We start from the raw sequence: 26,337 nt of genomic DNA on the forward strand, positions 1-26,337 counted from the left end.
CTGCCATGTATCACCTTCAGAAACGTTTTGAGTAAGTGGCTCATTAGGCTAATTGTTCTGTAGTCTTCACATGTTTTGGCATTTACTTTTTTGGGTAAAGTTACGAAGGTCGACTTTAACCAGCTTTGGGGTATTTTTCCAGTTACGTATATTTTGTTGAATACGGTTGTTATCCATTTTATTCCTTGTTCATCCATAAGTTTTAGGAATTCTACATAAAACTGGTCAGGCCCTACAGCTTTACCATCTTTAGTTGTTTTAATAGCTGACGTGACTTCTTCAATGGTAATCGGGGGTCCTGTTTGGCATTCAATGTCTTCAATGGTATTCTGCCTTTCATCTGCAAAAGTTACTTCCACATATTTCTTCCACGTGTCTAGTTTTTCTTCCACACTTAACAGTGGTTTGCCTTGGTTATCTGCCAAACACCCAACTCTTCTAGGTTTGTATAAGCCTGCAGCTTCTTTAACTTTTTTGTGCATATTGAATGAATCGTGTTTATGTTGCAATTGCTGGATTTCCGCACACTGTTCTCTTAGTCGTGTATCCTTAGCTATTCTAATTGCTTTTTTGATATCTTTATCTATTCTTTTGTATAATGACATGTCCTGATCTTTGGACTTTCGCCTCTCTTCCATCATATCTAAAATCTCGTTTGTCATCCACGATTTCTTCTTTATTTTTGGTGGTTTGAGGAATTTCTCACGTATGTCTTGTGAAACTGTATGCAACTTTTCTATCTCCTGGTCCATTACATCCGATTGAATAACGGTATTCAAGTTGTTCTGTATATACCGTTTTACACTCTGTTCTGTGTTTTGGTCTTTTAATAGCCTTATGTCGAATTTTGGATTGACACTACGTCTAACCTTCTTTAGCCTGAGCTTAATTTTGCCAATCAGTGGGTTATGGTCTGACTTGATATCAGCTCCTGGGTATGTCTTGACTGATGTTATGCTGTTACGGAATCTTTTATTAATCATGATGTAATCTATTTGATTTCTCACTATGCGGCCTGGAGTGTCTTGAGGTGATTTCCATGTATATAATCTTCTGTAAGGGAGTTTGAAGTAAGTGTTAGTAATCACAAACTCTTCTTCTGCCACAAATTCACCCAGTCGGTCTCCTCGCTCATTTCTTTCTCCAAGTCCAAATTGCCCTATGAATTCTCCCGATTGTCCCCTACCAATCTTAGCATTTAGATCACCCATAATCAAAGTTAAATCCTTTTTGGGGAGGCATTTTAAGGTGTTGGATAGTTCATTATAAAATGCTTCAATTATCTCGTCCGGTTTGTCAGCTGTAGGGGCATATACCTGGATAATGTTAGTTGTAATTGGGTAGGTATTAAGTTGAAGGAGGAGTATTCTTTCCGATATAGGTACAAAATTTTTAACATGTCTGGCAGTTTCTTGATTTAAGATTATACCTACCCCATTTTCGTGTCTTCCATTAGGGTTACCTGAATAATATATGTGATGATCATTAATTTTACATTGCCCAGAGTTCGTCCATCTCATTTCACTTATTCCCATTATGTCTACTGATAGTCTATCCATCTCCTTGATTGCATTATGAGTCTTACCTGCCTCGTATAATGTTTTAACGTTCCATGTGCAGATCGTGAGGTTTATCTTTACACTATATTGGCAAGGATTTCTTCTGCTGGCGACCGAGAAGGCCTTGCCGTCTTGTGATTGTCCTTCTCTGCCGGATCTTGGTATCCGAGTTCCATGATCAGTAATATCGTTTCTATGATTTGTCGTAGTCATGCTAATTGTACTAGGGGTACTCTCCGAGTCTTTAATGCAGTGGTTCCCCGTTGCCTTCTGCATCTTTATGCCGTTGACCGTTACGTTGTTATTAGGTTCATCCGCCTTCGAGACCGATTTATCAATCTCAGGACAAAAAGGTGCCCTTCCACTTATCAGCTCATCCGCCCGAAGCCGTTGGCCAGTAAGTGGGGGGATTGCTTATACCGGCAATCGCTCGGACGTCAGAGCCTCGTTTGTTATCTGGCAGGATGCACCGAAAGGTCAGTATCAAGACCATTACACGGGCAGGTGAGGTTGACATTTGGATAGGAGAGGCTATACATTGCGCATCACTATCCCTTACATCCCATTACTTACTTACTATCCATCGAGATATAAATATAAAACCCGATGGTGTAATTGACAAAATGGCAGGCGAGAAGAAAAGGAGACTGTTGCTGTAATTTCATAGAATTGAACCACAATACTGTAAATTAAGCAGGAGTTATAATAAACTGTCTGGAAATTGTATGTTTAATTTGTAAATAAGTAAACTTGTATACAGTGATGAGCCTGTTAATAACCGGCAGAATAACGCAATAGATGGAAAACATAATACATTGCGAAATAAAGAGAGATGAAACTAGTAGAGGTGGAAATGATCGGTATATACGTATAAATTAACATTACGTTGCATAGTTTCTTACCTTTAGATGTATCGAAGGAATATGACAGCTGTCACTGTGACAGGAGAATTTTATAAAATACTCCCGTCACAGACGTCTAAAGGTGGGAAACCATGTAATGTAATGTTAATTTCTACGTTTATACCGATCAGTTCCACCTTTACTAGTTTCATCTCTCTTTCTTCGCAATGTATTATGTTTTCCATCTTTTGCGTTTTTCTGCCGGTTATTAGCGCGCTCATCACTGTATACGTTGTTCAATTATACATATTAAAAGTTAAAGTCTTTCATGTTATTTATTTCTTACCGTCATCGTCATTATTTTTTATTATAAGTATATACTATTTATTCTTGGAATAGTATTTAAGTTTACATATGGTAGGTCTGGATCCCGCGTATGAAAAATAAGTTGATTAATAGCAAGCTGAAAATTTGTTAATAGCTTAAGGGTGTCTATTTTGGCACATCTATTTTGTCCGACAGAACAGACTTAAACTCTCCGAACACAGATTAAACTCTCATGCAAAAATCAGACTGCTATTTATCACCTGTCATAATTCCTGTCATTTGGTGATAAATAGCAGTCTGATTTTTGCATGAGAGTTTAATCTCTGTTCGGAGAGTTTAAGTGTGTTCCGTCGGACAAAATACATGTGCCGTTTTCGTGGTCTGACTGTTCCAAATTTTTAACCTGTTCCACAATTAAAACTTTCCCTGTTCCAGTGTTCCCATATATCAAAGTTTGTCCGACTAGACACCCTTAAGCTATTAACAAATTTTCAGCTTGCTATTTTTTTCATACGCGGGATCCAGACCTACGGGGCAGACCTGACATCAACCCATCAAATTAGCCCCCCCCCCCAAACCAAATCCTGGCTACGTGCCTGTTTCTAGTATGCGAATGCGGAAAGTACAATGCCAGCCGCCAATCAATTGAATATTGGGCGAAGTCGTCTCTTCTGTTTAAAGTTTGAACTAAACATAGTACATAAAATTGATCCCGAGACATTCTAAAGTATTTATAAAAACAAAGTTCGTGATCATCTAGTTCTTTAAGCAATGTATGATATTCCCCTGAAAGAGACAGAAGAGGACCTATGGCGATTCGAAGTCGGAAAACGTTATAAACCGATATGTAGTAGTAGTATGGTACTCGTCTACGTATTTTCTATTAAGAAACATCCTTTGTACCTACAACTTTTTCTTATGTTTGTTGCTTGCCTGTTCCTCTTCATCCAAAACAAATGCAATGATTACTAATTTTCTGTTGCTTAATTTGCTCATCGTTAAGTTTTTGTTGTAATCGAACGATGTGATAAATCTTAGTGAACGTTACTGCATCTCTGCACGACGCACGTTTGAATGAGCGGCAGTTGTAACGTGACGTTGCGGGTCCGTTCCGGAACGTTGACGTTCCGTAAAATGCGAATCAACCTTTATTTAGTGCCATTTTTTTTAGGGACAATAAATATTTTGTCTAAATTGGGACGATTACATACATTATATTGGTCGACATAATATATCGTTTCAAGCGAAACTTATGATTTACAGTTTAATAATAGAAAATTTATAAAATTTAATAAAAGTGTAGGTACTGTTGGGACAATTTATTCTATTAGTGATTATAATAATTTCGTACAACACAATACAATACTAATGTCGCAATGTAAGCACAAGTTAGGGGTTCTAAAATTTCCTCCGTTTTCTCCGCAAATTTATTTTCTTCTAGCTTTACCACACCTACAAAAGAATAACGTTAAAAAAATCATTATTAAAATCAAGATTTTTCTTGAGAATTGCATAATTACATAATATTTATTAGTGCTATCATCATTTCTTGTTTGTCAAGAATCATACATTAAAATATCATTTTCTCAATTAACGAATATAAACTAATTTAATAGGTAGTCCTCAAATTGATTCCAAATTATAACGGAATAATTGAATGGTTACAAACTGGTATGGAAAACATAAATAATATTTTTTCTTACTTTAGATGAATGTTGGTAATCACCATGGGGCAGTCAATGAGGGTATTTGGCTCCGAATTCCATTCTACTAACTCGATTTTCTTGATATTTTCATAGTAAGTAGGGAATAGCTCAAGAAACAAAGTCTACCTTATATACTATGGCGCTTATGTCTTGGAGGCGGTTCCCACCCCTTCAAGGGAGTGGACATTTTTTTGGTCAAAATAACTACAGAAGTGGCTAGAGAACCTAATTCTAAGCAAAAACTGTTCTATAATTTTTTTTTGAAAACTCTAAAACTTTTTGTGTTATTTGTGATTAAAAATTGGCCATTTTCATTGAAAAAGACACATTTTCGGACAGTTTCCTGCGAATAATTTAAAAACTATGCATCTAACTAAAAAACTATAAACATTTTTGTGGCTTATAAAAAAAACAGAGATATTCGTTTCTTCATAAATCTTCTACAGTCGGAAAAATGAAAGAATACCCATGAACGAACATATATAAAACACGCTGTATTTTCCTGTCACCGTGTCACAAAGAAAATTGTCCAGTGCAAGTACATGTAACAATAATTGTTACATGTACTTGCGCTGGCCAATTTTTGGTGTGACAGGAAAATACAGCGTGCTTTATATGTTCGTTCATGCGTATTCTTTCGTTTTTTCTACTGTAGTTATAATACAAAAATAGATATGGTAGGTGAACAATTTTGTTTTTTCAACTTGAAATAACAGAGAAACGGTCGATTTTAGGTGTATAATGCTACCAATACCTTTTGAAGTGTCTTAAAATAAAAATTTAATATTAAATGTCGATTACATTCAAACTAAGCAAGATATGCTGCCACAAAATTGGTGACTAATGTATTTTAAGAAAAAATGAGAAGTATATTATTTAACCCCTCATCCACCAGAATTTAAATGCGTCGTTTTCCTTCTACAATACTTTTTGCTATAGTGTTATTTCTATGTTCAAAAAGTTGGACGGGTTTAAAATGAATGGTTTAAAAAAATGAGATCATTTTTAAATTCTCTTAAAAATCTCCTTATTCTCCATGTAACTCGAAAACGATAAAGTGTACGGTTTTTTCAAATAAAAATTTTGTTTTGATCTTTCATTACTGTGTCTCTTATAATTTTCAAGTTACATGGAGAAAAAAGAAGGTTTTTAAGAAAATTTAGAAATGCGCTTTATAAGTTGACCTTATTTTTTTTCAAAAACCATTCATTTTAAATCCGTGTAACTTTGTTAGCATAGAAATAACACTATAATAAAAGGTATTGTAGAAGGAAAACGATGCATTTAAATTCTGGTACCTAGATGAGGGGTTACATTATACTTCTCATTTTTTCTTAAAATACATTAAGAGGATGGGTACGTATTTTCGGCTGCAATGATATTCAAATGGGGATTCATTTTTTTCGAATCCTGAGAAAACTAATAAGTATTTTTGAAAAATTTAAACGCAGAATGAATATTACGTTATTAGCGAGGGCCGAAAGTTCCTAAGAACTATAATGTTTATTTTAATAAGTTACAGGGGTGAAAAACTAAGAGAAAATTTAGTGTGATTTTTAATTTCAAATATCTCATTCAAAATAAATTTTTATTTATTCTAAGGGACTTTCGGCCCTCGGTAATAATTTAGTCTTTCACTCTGCGTTTAAATTTTTTAAAAGTATTTATTAGTTTTTTCAGGATTCGAAAAAAATTGACACCATGTCCGTGGTAATATTTTCCAAATCTATCTTTGTCTTACAACGCAATCAGTCGAATAGAATATTGTCAGCATATTGTCAGTCAGACATTGACAATCAGTGACAATTTTAAATATTTGACATGACATCGGGAATATTTTGAGTTGTTGATTAAATAATATTGATATATAGTGTATTTAATAAATAATTGATTTAAGACGTGAACTTAATAAAAAGTTATTTATTGTGTATTATTTGTGGAAGATCCAAGCAGAGAATACATCAGGGTAATATATTCTGTGATCCAAGTATTTTGTTGTTAAAGATGTTCAAAATTGTAAGCGTTCCATAGTAAAAATATATTATTAAAAAATCACTTTAACACTTTTCCTCTTTTCTCGATTGAGTATTAGTTTTTGTTGTACCTACATATAAATTATTACAATCACTGAATACTTAGTTAGTGAAAGAATTATGGGGGAATTTTGTTGTACCTACATATAAATTATTACAATCACTGAATACATAGTTACTGAAAAAATTATCACATTTAATAACTGAATTAATAATTTGCAATTATACAAATAACAGTTATCCAAGAACATTCAAAAGCCATCTCTTTAAGTTAATGATGCCATTTTCAAGTAGAATGACATTCTAGTAATGTTTACATATCCATACCAGTGTGAATTTTACTACACGTAATTTGCCGTGTAAAGACAGAAAAAGTAGGGATAGCCGTAAAATATTTGCGAATTATGTACCCATGGCATTAATCATCAATTTTTTGCAACATATCTCGCTTAGTTTGAATGTAATCGACATTTAATATTACTCATTTTAAAGGTATTTTCAAGCACTACAAAAGGTATTGGTAGTATGACACACCTAAAATCGACAGTTTCTCTCTTATTTCAAGTTGACTACACCGATTTGAGCATGCACAAAAAAAAACAAACTCTTTCCACCTACCATATCTCTTTTTGTATTATAACTAAAAGATTTATGAATAAATGAGTCTCTTTGTTTTTTTTTATATTAGCTACAAAAATGTTTTATATAGGTTTTTAGTTAGATTCATAGTTTTTAAAGTATACGCAAAAAAAGCATTCGAAAAGGTGTTACATTTCAATGAAAATGGCTAATTTTCAACCACGAATAACTCAAAAATTATTGAGTTTTCAAAAAAAAATATAGAACAGTTTTTACTTAGAATTAGATTCTCTAGTTACTTCCGTGGTTATTTTAACTAAAAAAATTTCCACCCCCAAAAAGGGGTGTGAACCGCCCTCAAGATAAAAGTGCCAGAGTACAGAGTAGAGTAGGGTAGAGTTTGAATTAGGAGATAAGTAGAGGCTATTCCCAATATTTCATTAAAATCCATGCGGTAGGATAGAATTCGGAGGTAGTATCCTGTTCTTGCTCTCATTGAATGGCGTACCAGTAGTATTTGCTCTTTGTTTGCAACTTTTGGGAAAATAAAAGCTGCTTTGAACTAACTAATCATTTTTGTGGTTGCCGCCAGTACTTAATTATAAGAAAACTAAAAATGAAAATAAAATACCATTTATTTCTTATATTAATAAAGCAGTTTCCTACAAATTTTTCTTCATTTAGTAGGATGAGAGCTGCTTCTTTGATTTTCTCTTTTTCATGTCTGTTGTCTGTTTCCTTAAGATTATTAATACACCTTTTCTTTATACTTTTTTTCATTACCACAGCCATGCTTGCATGCCTGGAATTTGTCCAAATCTCCGTTTTTGATGTATGTTTCATGCTCGTTTATCCTGACACTTAGTAGTTTTGCAGTTTCTACCAAATAAAAACTTTTCTATGTGGCTTTTCTCCATTTTCCATATATTCGAGATCGATTAGTTCTCACAGAACTCTTCGGTATAGCCTACTAAGACTAGTTACTGTTGTGTATCAACATATATTTAGAGCATTACATCTATATGGAGATTGAGCTTTCGTGTGCCCGCTTCCACTCTTTCGGTTACTGAAGTATCATTTACGTACTAGTTAATGTACTAGATAATGAGGTAGAATGTGCTAGAATAAATCAAAAGCTAAACCACAGGAGGAACCTATTGAAGTGCTTTATAATCAGTAACTCACATAATTTTATAACAGTTTTCCATAGGATGGAATATACAGAAATCTCAAAAATTAGATGCATTTCTTGTAGATATCAGTTTTAACACTTATTCAACTAAGCAGTAAGTGAGCAGCTCAACCTAATTTAAATTTTAAAATAAACTTCTTTTAAATGTTTTTCGGAATTTTATAATTTAACTTTTACTGTCAATAATTTTACAAGAACTCTAAAATGAAATCTTACTCGATTTCATTCAGGTACAATTTTGAGAGTAAATATTGGACTTACGAAAATTGTGAAAATAAAGAATTTAAAAATATCAACCAAAAGTGTTCTATTCTGAGCAAAAATCCGTGGACTTGGCATTTTGTTGGAATAGTTACACAGAAGGTGATAACGGGTCTGTTTCAATTTCGCTTGGTAAACTTGTATATTATGTTCATGTATGTAATTACATATTATATACCTAGCAATTTGGGACTAATTATTTGTGAGATAAGTGAAATGATGATAGCTTGATTGTCGGACAAAACAATAATAGATTTTAACATAATTTTTATTGTCTATTTCTTGGGAAAGAGCATATTAAGAATAAACTAATTAGCTAAACACTTACAATAAACTCGAGCTTTCTATGATCCATAAGCATTTCAGATTAGCAATGTGGATTTGTTTCATCATCCTGATGTAACTACAATAAAAATTGTGTCAATAGTAGAGCAAGAATTGTGCATAAGTATGCAGACTTACCCCAAGAAATAGTACAATTTTGTTGTCACTAATAATTTTCTTTGGTTTATCACATGAAAAATGATTCTTTTCTGATATATTTCATTCAACAATGGATTTGACTTGTAAGTTATGATTTAACCTAACCTGCCATTTACGACAAAATTGAAATAACTTTACATACAAGTTTCAATATAAACTACACTGCGAGTCAGAGAAAACGAGCCACCACACACATTTTATGAAAAATATGATGTCACTCAAATGAAATAAAATTTACATGAATAGATTGGTCTCGTAATTTAAAGAATTTCATATCATTGCGCCAATTCTGAATTATCACTATTAACGGCGTTAATTGTAATTAAAGTTTAGCGAAATTACCTTTTTGAAGTTCATAAAACTGTCATTGATAAATAATATTAGTCCAGTGGCTATTCACAAGGGTTTACTCAGCATGACATAAGAGGATTAGAGAAAGTACGACTGACCAAATTATACCTACTTTATTATCAATAACAATAAGATAAGATAAGAGTAAGCCTCTGCCTTAATCCCTTAGAATGATTTATGGAGTAACGCATTAGAATATCTCTTTTCTCTCTTTGACACACGTACATTTTTATTTCATTTGAGTGACATTATATTTTCTATAAGATGTGTGCGGTGTTCTTTAAGAAATTATTGATTTTTTGTATTTTTTTCTTATTTATATCAAACTAAATATATTATGTATTCATTCAGTTACTTTTTTAGCACATAATCCGACATTATTATTAGTAACAATTGGAAAATAAGGAGAAATTTGAGAAAATAATAAATGTATTGAAAATTGTGATGTAGATACGCTTACAGTTACAGTTATAGCAATAATTAAATTACAAAGTCAATAAAAGACAAGTATCACTCGTTTCAATATTGTGTGTTGACACATAGATTCGGGGTAACATTCATCATTCGATGTGGCATACAACTGATCACATTTTCGAAGTCCCTTCGGGGAAAAACTGGTCCATTCTTCAATTAGAGCCATTCGAAGTTCTTCACACGTTGCTAGAGCAGGTATATACTCCATATAAATAAGACTCCATCTATATAAGACGTCTTACTCGCCTATTGAGAAGGCTCTATGTCCATATATGCTCAATAGAATTAAGGTCTGAACTTTGAGTAGGCCAGTCCATTTTTGAAATAAAAACATCTTCAAGATATTGTGTTTCAATCCTTGCCGTGTGTGCTCTCGCATTATTTTGCATTAGCAGAAAACCATTACCAAACCCAGCATATGGTATCACATGATGTTGTAGGATCTCCGTTTTCTATCGGTCTGCTATTAGTGTGCCCCTGTCAATTAAGACGAGATCCGTGTGTGCCCCAAAAAATCCCTGCCCAAAATATTACTAAACCATCACCAAAGGCAACTCGGTGTGAACCAATGCAGGCAGCATAACGTTCTCAAGCGCTTCTGTGTGCCTTATTTCGACCATATTTACCATAAATTGATACTCTATATTCATTCGTAGCTAATACTTTTTTCCAATCCTCTATTGTCCAATTGACGTGTTCACTGGCAAATGTAAGTCTGCGTCTTTTGTGAGCAGCAGTACATGTTGGCCCCATTGCTGTATTGCAAGCTATCAAAGCCGGTTCTCTTTGAACTTTTGTCGAACAGTAGAAATGATGATTACTGGTCCTTTTAGCCGTTTGCATCCGGTTTCGCAATGCAGCAAAAAATATGCTGATCAGTCACTTTGGTGTCTGATTCTGCGAGATTAATGTAGTTAAATGATAATTCTTAGATGGATAAGTGAATTAATAAAAAATGGATGAGATTGAAAATTAAGGAATGTCTAGTTTTGAACCAACGAAGTCCAAAATAAAAGGTACTAGATTCAAATAATAACGGAATGTTCAGTTTCAAACCGATAATCACTTAACACGAAGGCTGCGTGTCACATTTCTGGAAATAGTAGGAGAGTAAAAGGCTGATTTATCTTACACCGGGACGTGGACGGCACGGCGCGTACAACAATAGAAAGCGCACGACCTCGGCACTTCCTAGAGTCGCACCGTCCCGTCGTATGATAAATCAGCCAATGCTTTTCATATCAGACGATTCTTCAATGTGCCCCGTCCCGTCCACATCCCCGTTGTAACATAAATCCGGCTTTAGCCAAAGAAAACATCGTGGAAGGATGTCCGTCAAGAAGGTTCAAAAATTTAAATGAAATAAAACATATTTAAGTAATAATCTATTGTGATACACTGTGTGTTGATACAGCTAGCTTAACTATATTAGTTAATTCCTCGTAAGTCTTATATGCTTCCTTTTGTAAATGGTCATATTTTTTGGCAGTTACATCAAATGCTTTCCCAATATTTTGTTTAATATCATTATGACTTATTCTTTTTGTGGGAAAATTAGTCACAATTCTACTATTATCACAATCCTCACAATTTAATTCAGGATAATAATTTGGAAAGTGCCTAACGTTACTTGGACTCATTTGTGATACTTTGGTGAGGTAATTCATTCTAGACTTAAGATGTTCTACTTGTTTAAGTGAAAGACCTAACAACGACTTCGAACTGATATTCGCGCTATCTGATCTATAATGTTTTTCTTTGTACAGACTATCTAGATAATTTTGTAATAACTGATATGCTTTCGCACTGGAATCATCGTTAATTACTCTACTATTTCTACGAGAATGTTTCATACCGGGTTCATACCGTGAGTTTAAGTCAGCAATCTCGTTGAAATGCGCCTTGGTGGACTGCAACTCTTTCTCCATAGTTCCTATCGTTTCTTGAAGCTTGTAGCGTTTTTCGTTGGTCATTACCAAGTTGTTTTCCAAGTCTCTGTTAGCTTTTTCCAGTTGATCTATTTGTTGTTCTCGTGAGTCTATCTTTGATTGAAGATCCTTTATAAGACGATCTTTCATTTTACCTTCTTTAGTAACCTACAACAAAAACATAAGTGTTATTTATATACCAAAATATTGTGAGTAGGTAACCATCCTTGATGGCAATCAATTAAAATTTCAGTTTAAAATATTAAATATGTAATAATAGTCCATGTGGTGAGACCGTTCTCGTCTGAAAAAATTTCTGATTCAGTTTCTTTCTGGATTCCTATTCAAAAATGTCCCCTTTAAACAAATTTGAAGGGTGCCGGGCGGAATTTTTGGGCAGAAATTGTTTAAACAATGTTTTTAAACAAATACAAAAGATCACCTTTTTGACCCAAAGAATATTTTATTAGGTTTTTTGGGTTATTCTAAACAAGAAAGGTATCTTGTCATTTTTTTCAAAAATTGATAGTTTTTGAGATATAGGCGATTTAAAATCTGAAAAATGCGAAAATACGCATTTTCAAGGCTTAAAAACTCATATTTAGATTAGTATTATTGAGATTGACAAGTACCTGAATTGTAGTTTAAACATTCATTTTCAAGATTCTGCAGACTGATCGGGTCTAACTTCAATTTACACCGTTGTTATTTAATTGTTAATTATGCGTGTCAACCCGATTTTTTTGCCGGTGTGGGGCGTACTTTTTCCAAATATCTCCTATTTTGCTCCAAAAAATATATTTTTTAGATTTTTTGGGACATTCTAAATAAAATAGGTTTTTTGTCATTTTTCTCAAAAGTTAATAGTTTTAAAGTTATAAGCGATTTAAAATCCGAAAATGCGTTTTTAATCGCTTATAACTTTAAAACTATTAACTTTTGAGAAAAATGACAAGAAACCTATTTTATTTAGAATGTCCCGAAAAATTTAAAAAATATATTTTTCGGAGCAAGACAGGAGATTTTTGGAAATAGTGCGCGCCGCACCGGCAAAAAAATCGGATTGACACGCATAATTAACAATTAAATAACAACGGTGTAAATTTAAGTTAGACCAGATCAGTCTAAAGAATCTTGAAAATGAATGTTTAAAGTACAATTCAAGTACTTGGAAACCTCAGAAATACTAATTTAAATATGAGTTTTTGAGCCTTGAAAATGCGTATTTTCGTATTTTTCATATTTTAAATCGCCTATAACTCGAAAACTATCAATTTTTGAGAAAAATCACAAGATACCGTTCTTGTTTAGAATGACCCAAAAAACCTAATAGAATATTCTTCGGGTCAAAAAAAGGTGATCTTTTGTATTTGTTTAAAAAAATTGTTTAAACAATTTCTGCCCAAAAATTCCGCCCAGCACCCTTCAGATTTGTTTAAAGGAGATATTTTTGAATAGGAATCCACGAAGAAACCGAATCAGAAATTTTTTCAGACGGGAGCGGTCTCACCACATTGACTATAATAATAGCCTCCCGTTTTATACCGCTAACGCGGGTTTGGGATTACAGCAGGGTAGTCTGCTATATCTAGGGCCTACGATATACAAGGAAGATAACAGAGACAGTGCTACGCTTCAACCGCCTATCATTACTCCTGGTTTTATCCAAGGTACTCATTTTATTCAGAATGAGACGACCTGGAATGTATGGAGCTGTTCTCATCAAAAGCAACCGGCGCCGGCGACCGCAATGCAACAGCAACGCGCCTTGGCGCTAATGTTTAAATACACGTGTGTCCACCTAATAACAGGCAACTCAACGACAACTCAACCAGTTGCTCATTGTTTGCTACCGAATCGCAGTCGCCAGTTGCCCTCTACAGTTGCCAAGAATAGTTTAGTCATCGCGGATGAGACAACAAGAACTTTGAATTTTGTGGCTCTCGTCGAGTTGGTTTCAGTAGGTACACAAGAGCAACTCAACTAAAGTTGCGGCCTCATTGTAATTGCGTTGCGATCGCCGCCGCGCGCCGGTTGCTTTTGGTGAGAACACGGCCTATAGACATTTTTAAAAATGTCTAGATGTTCTAACCGGCGCGCAGCTCTGGGATTCGATCCTCGGCCTATCTGTGTCGAACTCAGACATCCTACTCACTGAGCAATCCGTTCCTTTAAAAGATTCAATACCATATTCAATTTATTTTGACGATTTGCTTTCCACTTCGGAAATCATTCTTAAAATACATTCTTAAAAAAATATTTTGCTTTGGTACTAAAAAAGTTGGTAATCTTTATTTTACGTTTAGAATAGAACATTGTGCTTATGGAGATCAGTGTTGCCAAAACTCTCACGCACGTGTTCCTACTAGATTTACTGATTATTATCATACCCCGCGCACTCTAGTAAAAAAAAATGTAATCGCATTTAGTTTACTTCCAGTCGTATTTACGTGCGAAGCGCTATAGGAAAGCCTTATAAAATACAACGCTGAATCTTGCTTGTCTTCGTCGTCGTCGTGGCATCACCACGCTTCTATCATTCATTAGAAATAGATGGCCCTATCTACGCAATGTTCTATTCTTAACTTGAAATGCTCTATAGTACAAAAAAAGTTTTTGATTAATTTAATTTTATTTGCCTTATTCATGTGTACAGTGGAACCTCGGTAACTCGGATTAATCGGGACCGCGGCCGATCGGGGTTATATGGAATATGGTAAAAATTAATAAAATGCGGTATACTGACAGATAAACTCCGTTATAATTGAAATAACATTAAATATACCGGGTGGACCAAAAGTCAGTTAACCGTTTTGTATATTAATAAAAGCAAAAATAACTGAAGTAAAAAAACGTTTATTGTTTATTGATTATTGTAAATAAGAAGGTACAAAAAAGTGCATGCTTTACATTTTATGTTCAAAATGTAAACCACCTTCGTCAATCAATTTTTGGCAACGCTTATACACAGTAAAACAAGTCTTTCTACAGACTTCCAAGTTGGTACGGAGAACTTCAAATTGGCAAAAACTTTTTCTTTAAGTACTCCCCACAAGGCAAATTCACAGAGCGTCAAATCTGGCGAACGCGCGGGCCATTCAATTGTGTCTCTTCTCCCTATCCAATCACTAAACTGACCATTTAGAAACTCACGAACTTGCAATCCGTAACGAGGCTGTGCAACGTCTTGCTGAAAATATCGAATACCTTGTAACTGTGTGGAGACGCCGCAAACTTGCGCGTGACTTTTTTTGATAGCGTTAACTGACTTTTGGTCCACCCGGTATATGCGCAGTACACATCTAAATTACTTATAGGTGTATGGAGTATAGAGTATTGTTCATTTCTTGCTAAAAAACTCAGTCAGTTTCGGTTGTGTCAATTTCGTCTGCCACTGTGCGATCCCGCAGTCTCTTCAACGTAAGCAGTTCAACCTGAGAGAGTCTCATTTTTAGCTTTATTAGATTTGCACCGATTGTCCAAACTGTCTTTTGTTATCATTTTGAAACAAAATTCTTCGATACCATACGATGCTGCAATTGTTTTTAAAGATTCGCCTTTATCAATCCTAGATACTTAATGCTTCTAGTTTCTTTTCCATTATCACTACTACAACATTTTTACGTTTTCTTGCCATTACGTAGACAAAAAAACACGCAAACACAAACCTATCTGAAGCACGATTACAGAACGGAAGCGAAAAATAGGACTGTAATACTACACACAATAAGGTCACAATTGGAACAATGTTATGTTATTTAAGAACAGTGGAGACTAAGACCATTGTTTAAAAAAGAATTTTTTACATAGTCTTTTAGTCTTTTTTAAACAATGCTAAGACAGTTTGAAATAAATAAAGGAATACAGGTGCCTGTTGTTACCGAAAATCCGAGACAATGAATGTCGCTCTGCCGCCGTGTGCCATGAGTAATTTTTACTATCGTATAGTTCAAATTACACAAATACACATTATCTCTCAAATATTATATTACATACATTTTGATTGTTGAAATGTTTGTCTGATGAAAATCGGTCCGGGTTAGCCGGACTTCCGGGCTATCGGGGGCCGACTTATCGGGGTTCCACTGTAGTATGACTTGAACATATGAGTAGAGTAGTAGTATTATTAGTAGTGCATGGCTTTAAAATGATATTGTCAATATTGTTGAGGCGGGTTATGGAACCTCATCTCATGCCCAACCTTCAGTTGCTCCGGAATCCAATTTTTTTTCAGCACTATAACGCAAAGCCAGACATTGCGAGAGTCACCATGGACTTCTTTGAACAGGCTGGAGTCAGTCTTTTGCTGTGACCCCGGAGAACCTCAGATTTATCCTCAACTGAACACGTGTGGTACAAGATGGGTCAGAGACTTCCTTTAATTTATAGCATCCTCCCCAAACTTTGGGAGCACTTCGGGAGGAGATAATTAGGGCTTTATAATAATTGTAACGTAAAATCCATAATAATCAAGAAATAAGGATTTTATGTCTTTTTTACAATACTCCATATTGTCCCATGGTACGGGAGCCCTAGGGGGAGCCAAGCGGGAATTTTACGCGTTACTCGAGTGCGTCAGAAAATCACATGGGGAGAAACCTTGTATCCTGTAAATGTACCCCTACCATATATGGACTCTCAATACAGGGGCGTTCGTTGAGGGCACTCCGTAAAAATCTATCCTTAGAAAAACTCTAAAACGTCAGATTAAGGCAAGGTAAGTTAAGCACATGAAGAACAATGTATATTTCAAAAATCTGACGATTTAAACGGGGAGCAAAGAAGTGGACGAGTCACAAAGTTTCGCAAAAAAAGCGAATATTTCGCGAAATGAACGATCAAAGAACTGAAAAATACGTGTTTAATATTTTTCAAAAATCTATCGAATGATACCAAACACGACCCCCCACCCACTCGTAGGGAGTGAGGGTAATTTTAAAATTTTAAATAGGAACCCCGCGATATTTCGCGAGTTGAACATCAGATCGAAAAACTAAAAAATACGTTTTCAATATTTTTCAAAAATCTATCGAATGACACCAAACACGACTTCCCATGGAGTTGGGGTGAGGGGTTACTTTGAAATCTTAAACAGGAACCCCCATTTTTATTGCAGATTTGGATTTCTTACGTAAAAGTAAGTAATCTTTATCCGAGACTTTTTTCGAATTATGAATAGATGGCGCTATAATAAAAAACAATTTTTCGAAATGGACAATTAAATAAAAAAATGGATAATCCTCACTAAAATGAAAAACTTAACTTTTTTGGTTTTAGGACCTAATCTTCACAAGCCAATAGGTCCCATGACGCTTGATTAACTGCAAATTTAGTATCCAAGTCTCCCCTACTACTACTTTTATTAGTAGATTGTTAATTTGATTAGTATAAGCAGTGCATTTTTCAGCTTTTATTGCTTGCTTTTAGTTCTTTTTCCTAAGAATATATTGCTTTGAAAGCGAAGAGTTGTTTTCTGATGTACCCATCTAAGTTTACTATTAAATCAGTGAGTAGCAGATTTTCTTTTTTTTACGTTCATTATGGTGAAACAAATGCAGTATTCGTCGCACATACATCTCATAAACAATTCTGTCAAGTTGGCTGAATTACATCAGATATCGTCAAGCTAATTAAAATTTTTGGATTCAATTCTATCCACAAAATTAAAAAAACATTTATCTCGTTAACCTATCATTTTTTAGTCGCTCCTATAAATGTAATCACGCTTTTTAAATTCTTAATAATAGAAAATATACCTTAATAATCAGACATTGAAGGATCGTATACACCTGTAACCAAATTGATATCATTAAGATTTGTTATTATGTTATCTAGCAAAAATTTGCACTAAGAGTGACCCTTGTGAGAGTTTTTAGGAAGTGTTTTAAGCCGTAAGTACACCAAAAAGAAATTATGTATTTTACAAAGATGTATAAACTTCCATATTTATGTTAACCTCTGAAATTATCATTATATTTTCATATTTTTTACAGCAAAAGTCAATTAATCAAAATAATTTAGTTATAAAAACAGTAATATTCTTGCTTATCAGGAAAAAGGACTTATCAGAAAATTTAAAAAGGATAGGGAATAAGTACAACATAACAAAAACATTTAAAACAACCAACACAAGCAGATTCATCCTGTCCAAAATTAAACCGAATAACATACAGGAGAGGTCAAACAACTGCATCTACAAAATACCCTTTGAATGGCAACAATTTCTACGTGGGAGAAGCAGCAAGATCACGAAGCGCAAGGAATAACAAATACAGTCGGAAAAATGAAAGATTACCCATAAACGATCGCACCAATCACTTATTTTGTATTTGCTGTCTTTTTCTATAAATAACAAACGTTTGTTATAGAAAAAGACAGCAAATACAAAATAAGTGATTGGTGCGATCGTTCATGGGCAATCTTTCATTTTTTCGACTTTATGAAACATATACCTATCAAAAACAGGGATTTTGACAAATTACAGACATGTAAACATTCCTGGAACAATTAACACAGACCACAGTGGAAATATGTTATCAATAATCATGAAGGAAATAGACATCAAAAAGAGAAAAATCAAAGAAGCAGACATCATCCTACTAAATGAAGAAAAATGTGTAGATCATTCATTAGCAGAATGTAGCAGACTTTGGTTGCCTATACTTACACACAATATATACACAATATATACACCTACAATCAACATTTTTCATTATTTCATTCTAAAAAAAAATAACAATAATAAACAGAGGAACGTGAAGCACATATCCCCACATACACTACACATATGCAACACACAATACATATAACTTAATTATATCCCAAAGAATTATATTTATAACACACAGAATTATGCAAAAACACACAGAATAATAAGGGTTTGCTATATAACAGAGCATAAAAACATCCACCCTCATATCTTTCCGGTCATAGCTGGCTGTTACCTACAACCTGCATTGGCAAAGTACAATTTTTTGTTCACAGGGATGTAACATAGCGCCATTAATAATAACAAGCGATATCCTTATTACAAGACCGGTAAGTAAAGTACAATTTAAAAAGGGAAATTGCATAAAATTTTAAATTCGAAAAAAATGTTACAAATCACAACAGAACATAATTTAAAACATGTATCAAAAATAAAAAAGTTGTTTTTATGTTCCGTTTGGCCCCTGAAGACTATTCTAAATTCAACTTATTGCAGCTAGCCCAAAACGCATCGTAACGTCATATGGTTGTGTGGTTACATTCTGCAGCAACAAAGCAAACAAAATTGTATATAATTTTAAATTAAGACCGTATAAACGTCAGTAGAAAATACATTTAATCGTTTGAACTATTTTAATTACATAGAAAACTTGTACTTTTACAAAATGGCACTAAACAACACTTGTAGTGTTTTCTTTGATTTTCCATAGTAAACCTTCTTTTCTTTCCTTCAAAAACTGTATCAAACTCTAATTTCAACAAATTGGTATATATTATTACAATAACATAGGATAAATGCCAGAGTAGGTGGAGGCCTATAAACTAAAGAATAAGAAGAAGGAGATACCTAAACATAACCATAAATATAAATACAACCATATACGCTCTGAGCTTCGCTGGTTATTTAATTGTTTAATTGTTATCGCTTAACATTTACAACCCAAAAAAGAAATTAAATTGTAATCGATTTTTTTAAGATTTTGCTAATCATTTTGACGTTCTATTGATAAAATATGAATTTCTCACTTCGGATACTTTCACAATTATCGTGTAGATAGCGCTAAGATTTTTAGATTAAATTATAATTACATATTACGGAACATTAAAAAAACTTAAATTCAGTATTTAAAACGTAAGTATATTTAAGGTAAAAATATATACCACAGCTTTGACCAACTAATATTTTTTATAATTAATGTTTTTAATTTTAATTTTAAATTAATCACTTTGACATTTATGTCAAATTTTCGGTAAACGTTTACAGACTTGCCACTACTGGCGTTCGCGAATTTGTAAATATCCCCTCTACGTAGGAGCTCACAGCGTATACAACCATAAAGTTCAACTATGTGACGTCACGGGTCGTTTGAACTATTTTAAAACACAGAAGACTTTAAATTTGTACTTCTAAGTTATTATGAGGTTTTGAAGCGTGAAATTTTGGATATCTGATTTTTAAACAAAACTGAACATTATTATATAATAAAAAAATGTGCAAGTTTCCCATTATAAGAAAACAAATGATGAAATGGTTGCAAGTGTGAGTCCGTGATAAAAGAATTATTTGTAGAAGAAAACGATTACTTTTAATATCAGAATTTAGCGTTCAGTGGATTCACAAATTTTGTTAAAACAACAGGTTCAAGTTGAATATACTTAGAGCCATAATTATTATTACGCCTTTTATGTAAAATTATATCTATACTAACCTCTGCTAGAAGTGTTCTCAGTTCTTGAGAATATTTCGTAAGACTCTCTTTTTCGATGAAAAGTTCTTCCCTGGAAGTTTTTAGCACACCGGCCATATTTTCTCTATACCTCAATAGATTTTCCATCTCATTCATCTGTCGACTTTGCTTATCGATAATCTGTTCGCAGTGTGCAATTTTCTGTTCACTCTCTAAAGATTTTTTCATAAGTTCTCTTAGCTTATTTTTGCCTTCTTCGAACATCTTCTGAAGGCTATCGGTGGGACATTTCTGATTCAGCTCTTCCAAATGTTCCTGTCGCACTTTTAACTGACGGATTTCCGACGTCAGCTTTGCCACTTCTTGTGACCTTAAAGCAATAAATCTGATTATTATTATTTTTATCTCTAACAGCATCAAAACTTGCTAGTAAATATGAATTTTTTATACAGGGTGGACCAATGCAAACGGTCCACCTCGATATTTGGCAGTATTTATTAGATTTTAAAGAAATGAGGAAAGAGGTCGATTTTTATTCTAAGCGGGGCACATTTTTACGATACATACATCTGTGATTTGTCAATCTCCTCCATTCCACTTCCCAACCCCTTGTTTTTAAGTAGGGAATATACCATGAGCGGGACATCATTAGAAAGGCATTTAGATGGAGTAGTCAGACGATTGTCAGTAGATTGTCCACGATTTTTTTTTTCGATATTTGCACCGTCCTTGCAAAAAAATCAATTCATTTGTAGTATAACACCTCTTAAAAATAAAAAGTAACGCCTATAGTTTGCTAATGTCATTTTTTCTGTCACATCAAATGAGAATTAAAACAAATACTGCAAAAAAAAATAAATTGGTAACGAAAATTTATAAATTAGAAGTTATGATACAAAACAATTTACTTAAATTAATGTCGAATTAATTAATGAGATGTTCACTTCAAAATTGTGTCCATGACAGAAAAAATGACCTATAAGCAAACCATAGGCGTTACGCTTGATTTTTAAGAGGTGTTGTACTTTAAACGAATTAAGGCTTTTGTGCAAAAACGGTGCAAATATCTAAAAAAAAATTGAAGGCACTCGTGGGAGTGCCGACGGAAGTGAAAACTTCTTATAGTATATAAATTACGAGCTCGATGCTATTACCCCATCCTAAAAAAGTGCTATTAGTCGAGGAAATGAAGCATTTTGGCTCGCAATTTTTTCGTCCAGCATGGATTTACTTGAAATTTTCACAGAAGGTAGGGAATAGTCCAAGGATCATTTTCTATATCATGCCGCTGTACGCTAAAACCTTAGGGGTGGTTGCCACCCCATCTCGGGAGCGGCAATTTTTGATTACATTTTAACCATGTAAATCGATGTAAAAAGTAATTATAAGAAAAAAATGTATTTTACATTTTCTTCGTAAAACTAATATTTTTCGAGTTATTCGTGCTTGAAAGTAACAGTTTTTCGACGAAAAAATCGACTTTATTAGAGGGATTTTTGAGAATACCTCGGAAAATATACATTTAATCAAAAAAAACTGTGAATATCAAAATTGTATCTTTTAGTAACACAAACCAAATTATTTTTCTGTAATATCTTTAAGACTAATACAAACCGAGATACGGCATGTTAAGTTAGTTTTTTTCGTCAAATGCATAATTTTAAATATTCAAAGTAAAATAACGGAAAAACGTTGCATTTTTCGAGGAAAACTTAAATAATCTTTTTTCAAGTCTACAGTTAGGCCTTTCAAAAAATAATATTAAGAAGTTTATAGCCTAAAAATTAAGCGACTTATGATCAAAAAAATGTCGGTACCTGCTTTTCTCTATGAAAAAATCAGTGAAAACAACCCCCTAACTACCCTCCTAATAAAAAATTGGTCTTCACCTTTCTTTAATTCCTTTTATATTTATATTATCAATACACCCAAGAAGTTTGATCTATTTAAAAGGCCTAATTTTAGAAAAATTGTAGTTAAAAAAAATTAATTTTTAGGAATTTCCCATTTTTCACATTTTACTTCAAAATATCTTCGAAAATACTGGAGATACGAAAAAAATGAGGGACTACTAAATTGTAGCTTTTTTAATAACTAAAATTCCCTTGTGCATATATTTTCATTACAGTGAACAGTTAGCGAGATATAGCTGTTTAAAACCTCTATTTACGAGCAAACACCCCCTTATTCGAACCCTTTATACCTACTCTAATTAAAAACTAAGGGATTTTACGGAATTTAGTTTACACAATCTTATAACTCTTCAAAAGTCCTACAAGGTCATTTGTAAAAAAACTTTTTATCGCCAAAAATGAAGGAGCTATATTTATAAAACGAGTTTTTTTTCGAAAAATTCGGATAGTCTGCTTATGGATAATTTTCAATGTATGTATAATACCACAGAACCGGTTAGTATACTGGAAGATGACTAAAAAGCTATTTGTATTTGTATTTGTACATATTTGTAAATTGTAATTTTTGTGTAAATTAATGTTTTTGTAATTCTTTAATTCTACTTGTTTTTCTGTATTCTGTAAAGCAGATCTATTAAAATATCTACTTATAAAAACTGTAATGTTGTTAAGGATGGTTTTTAAGAGGAAACAGTAGCGATCAACAGGTAGCCAAAACGCGTTCCAAGATTGCGGCTGTAATTTTGAATATTTTTTCGAGATATTTGGCACACGTATTCGTAATATAACAAAGAATGGCGGTACAGAGCCCAATTTGAAAAATATCTTAATATGTGGAAATTACTCTGTAATTAAATACAATATTAAAAAAACCAGCCTGTACCGCCATTAAGAAAAACAAAAAAATACACTTTCTTCAAATAAACTTTTTTATCCGATGCCTAGATTTTGTATAATCTTGGAACTACTAAAATTTTTTATTTCATTAGTAGTTCCAAAATGACACAAAATCTAGGCATCGGATAAAAAAGTTTATTTGAAGAAAGTGTATTTTTTTGTTCTTCTTAATGGCGGTACAGGCTCGTTTTTTTAATATTGTATTTATTTACAGAGTAATTTCCACATATTAATATATTTTTTAAATTGGGCTCTGTACCGCCATTCTTGTATTATATTACGAATACGTGTGCCAAATATCCCGAAAAAATATTCAAAATTATAGCCGCAATCTTGGAACGCGTTTTGGCTACCTGTTGATCGCTACTGTATCACCTTAAGGGTTGAAATATTATGAGATTATATCCGAAAGTATAAAACACTCATTATTTAACCAATCAAAACCAAATTTTACCCATATTAAAGTTTAAAATGTTTTTATATAATTTTTGACAATAAGGGGTAGTTTACATCCCTAAAAATAATCAACGCCCTAAAGAATGATATAGAATATGAAGTACAGGGTGAGACGATCGTAATCCCAATTTTTTGTGTAAATAGATGCAAGCCGAAATTATTCTTTTAGGATAAGTAAATTTTTTAATATATAGCTCCAACAAGGTTGGTTTTAAGGGTTGAAATATTATGATAGTATATCTAAAAGCATAAAACAATCATTATGTAACTAATAAGAATCAAATGTTGACAATATTAAAGTTAAAAATGTTTTAACTATTTATAATGGGAAATAAGCCACAATATTATTAAAAAATTATTTTTATTAACGTTTCGACGCCCAAATCGGGTGCCGTTGTCAAAATATAAAATACTACTAACATAAACAAAAATGTTGTTGCTTAGTAAAAAAATTCTTCTAATAATTTATTTAATTTGACTCATTTATATCGGCAATTCAGATACATATGATACATTTTAAAGTAGAAGACTTTAAAATGATATTGCCAATATTTATGAGTTGCGTTCCTGGGACGACTTTACTGAAAGATAGTTCATTCGATTACATGAAATCAACCCCAACTCAAGAATATCCGTCACAAAAATCATAGCATGTGATCTGTCTGTAAAAAGACAACCACATGCAACGGTGACATTAAAATTCTCGCGTTTGAGATCTCATAGTAAATCACGAGGGAAAACCAGGAAAAACCTCGTGATACTATCCCGACATCGTAAGTATTTGGTCTTACATTTAATTTACTCTCAAAACTAATACCAAATTCTGACTTTACTATAATTTTGTTTAAATTATAAATAATATCAATAATACATGGATATAATATAAGTAATATTAAAATATAAAATATGTACTAACTCGACTATTGACTTACTAAATGTGGTATTTTCTTTCTATTGACTTCCTCTTTCAGTATGGGTATCCACATCCTACTGCATTCCACCGAGGAATTTGCGACACAATTGGTTTCGTTTAGCATAATTAGAGCCGCTTCTTTGATTTTTCTCTTTTTACTATCTGTTTCTTTCAGGACTATACTTGAATCTCTCCACTGAACTCTATGTTCATTATCCCATGCGTGTTGACATATTTGAGATCTATCAAATTCTTTATTTTTAATATAAGATTGATGTTCACTTATTCTAACGTTTAATGGTCTTGATGTTTCACCTATTTAAAACTGTTCGCATTCACAAGGTATTTTATAAATACCTTATAAATAATATATAAATACCTTGTGAATGCGCACAGTTTTATATAGGTGAAACATCAAGACCATTAAACGTTAGAATAAGTGAACATCAATCTTATATTAAAAATAGAGAATTTTATAGATCTCAAATATGTCAACACGCATGGGATAATGAACATAGAGTTCAGTGGAGAGATTCAAGTATAGTCCTGAAAGAAACAGATAGTAAAAAGAGAAAAATCAAAGAAGCGGCTCTAATTATGCTAAACGAAACCAATTGTGTCGCAAATTCCTCGGTGGAATGCAGTAGGATGTGGATACCCATACTGAAAGAGGAAGTCAATAGAAAGAAAATACCACATTTAGTAAGTCAATAGTCAAGTTAGTACATATTTTATATTTTAATATTACTTATATATCCATGTATTATTGATATTATTTATAATTTAAACAAAATTATAGTAAAGTCAGAATTTGGTATTAATTTTGAGAGTAAATTAAATGTAAGACCAAATACTTACGATGTCGAGATAGTATCACGAGGTTTTTCCTGGTTTTCCCTCGTGATTTACTATGAAATCTCAAACGCGAGAATTTTAATATCACCGTTGCATGTGGTTGTCTTTTTACAGACAGATCACATGCTATGATTTTTTTGTGACGGATATTCTTGAGTTGGGGTTGATTTCATGTAATCGAATGAACTATCTTTCAGTAAAGTCGTCCCAGGAACGCAACTCATAAATATTGGCAATATCATTTTAAAGTCTTCTACTTTAAAATGTATCATATGTATCTGAATTGCCGATATAAATGAATCAAATTAAATAAATTATTAGAAGAATTTTTTTACTAAGCAACAGCATTTTTGTTTATGTTAGTAGTATTTTGTATTTTGACAACGGCACCCGATTTGGGCGTCGAAACGTTAATAAAAATCATTTTTTAATTATATTGTGGCTTATTTCCCATTATAAATAGTTAAAATTGTAAAAATGCCACAAGAAAATAGCTTCAGAACAACATTAAAAATGTTATTTTATAATTTTTTACAATTAGGGGTAGTTTTCACCCTTAAAAAACTAAAAGCGTACAACGGCTCAATATAGAAAATGAACTAGAGGGTGTAATGAGCCCAATGGACGAAAAAATTGCGAGGTTTTGCCATTTTTTCAGCTTCATTTCCTCGACTATATACCTATATCATAAATATACGATATACGCGATGTGTATGCCCTATGCTATTTATGTATACATACACATAATTTATATATGTACAAAATTTATTTCAGAGAAGTGATGACGGTCGCAAATTCAATAATTTTTCCCCATCCAAGAAGTGCACAACGTCCCTAAAGAAATTTTCAATTCAAAAATTTATTTCGTCGAAGCGATAACGGAGGCTAGTTTAATACTTTTTCCCCATCCAAAAAGTGCACAACGTCCCTCAAGAAGTTTTCACTTCAAATATTTTTTTTCAAATATTTATATCGTCGAAGCGATGATGGTCGCAAATTGAATACTTTTTTACATCCAAAAAGTGCACAACGTCCCTAAAGAAGTCTCACTTCAAATATCTATTTCGTCGAAGCGATGACGGTCCCTAATTCAATACTTTTCCCCCACCCAAAAAGTGCACAACGTTCCTAAAGAAGTTTTCACTTCAAAAATTTATTTCGTCGAAGCGATG

General features: G+C 33.0%; 1 protein-coding gene across 6 annotated transcripts in view; it reads right to left on the minus strand.

Annotated features, from left to right (window-relative positions):
- Window positions 1-4,032: 4,032 nt before the first annotated feature.
- LOC126881184 (myosin-8-like) overlaps window positions 4,033-26,337 on the minus strand; it is a 196,828-nt gene continuing 174,523 nt past the window's right edge. For 2 of the 6 annotated variants that reach the window (XM_050645285.1, XM_050645283.1), the window contains exons 11-13: window positions 20,153-20,501; window positions 11,663-11,903; window positions 4,033-4,180 (exon numbers count right to left, since the gene is read on the minus strand). In XM_050645285.1, coding sequence (XP_050501242.1) covers window positions 4,056-4,180; window positions 11,663-11,903; window positions 20,153-20,501 — 715 coding nt within the window. In that variant the 3' untranslated portion in view covers window positions 4,033-4,055. Of the gene's footprint in view, window positions 4,181-11,662; window positions 11,904-20,152; window positions 20,517-26,337 lie in introns of all 6 variants that reach the window. The other 4 variants (XM_050645280.1, XM_050645275.1, XM_050645295.1 and 1 more) reach the window with 3 other exon arrangements.

The sequence above is a fragment of the Diabrotica virgifera genome, chromosome 1 (genome assembly GCF_917563875.1).
Source record: "Diabrotica virgifera virgifera chromosome 1, PGI_DIABVI_V3a".
Taxonomy (NCBI): Eukaryota; Metazoa; Arthropoda; class Insecta; order Coleoptera; family Chrysomelidae; genus Diabrotica; species Diabrotica virgifera.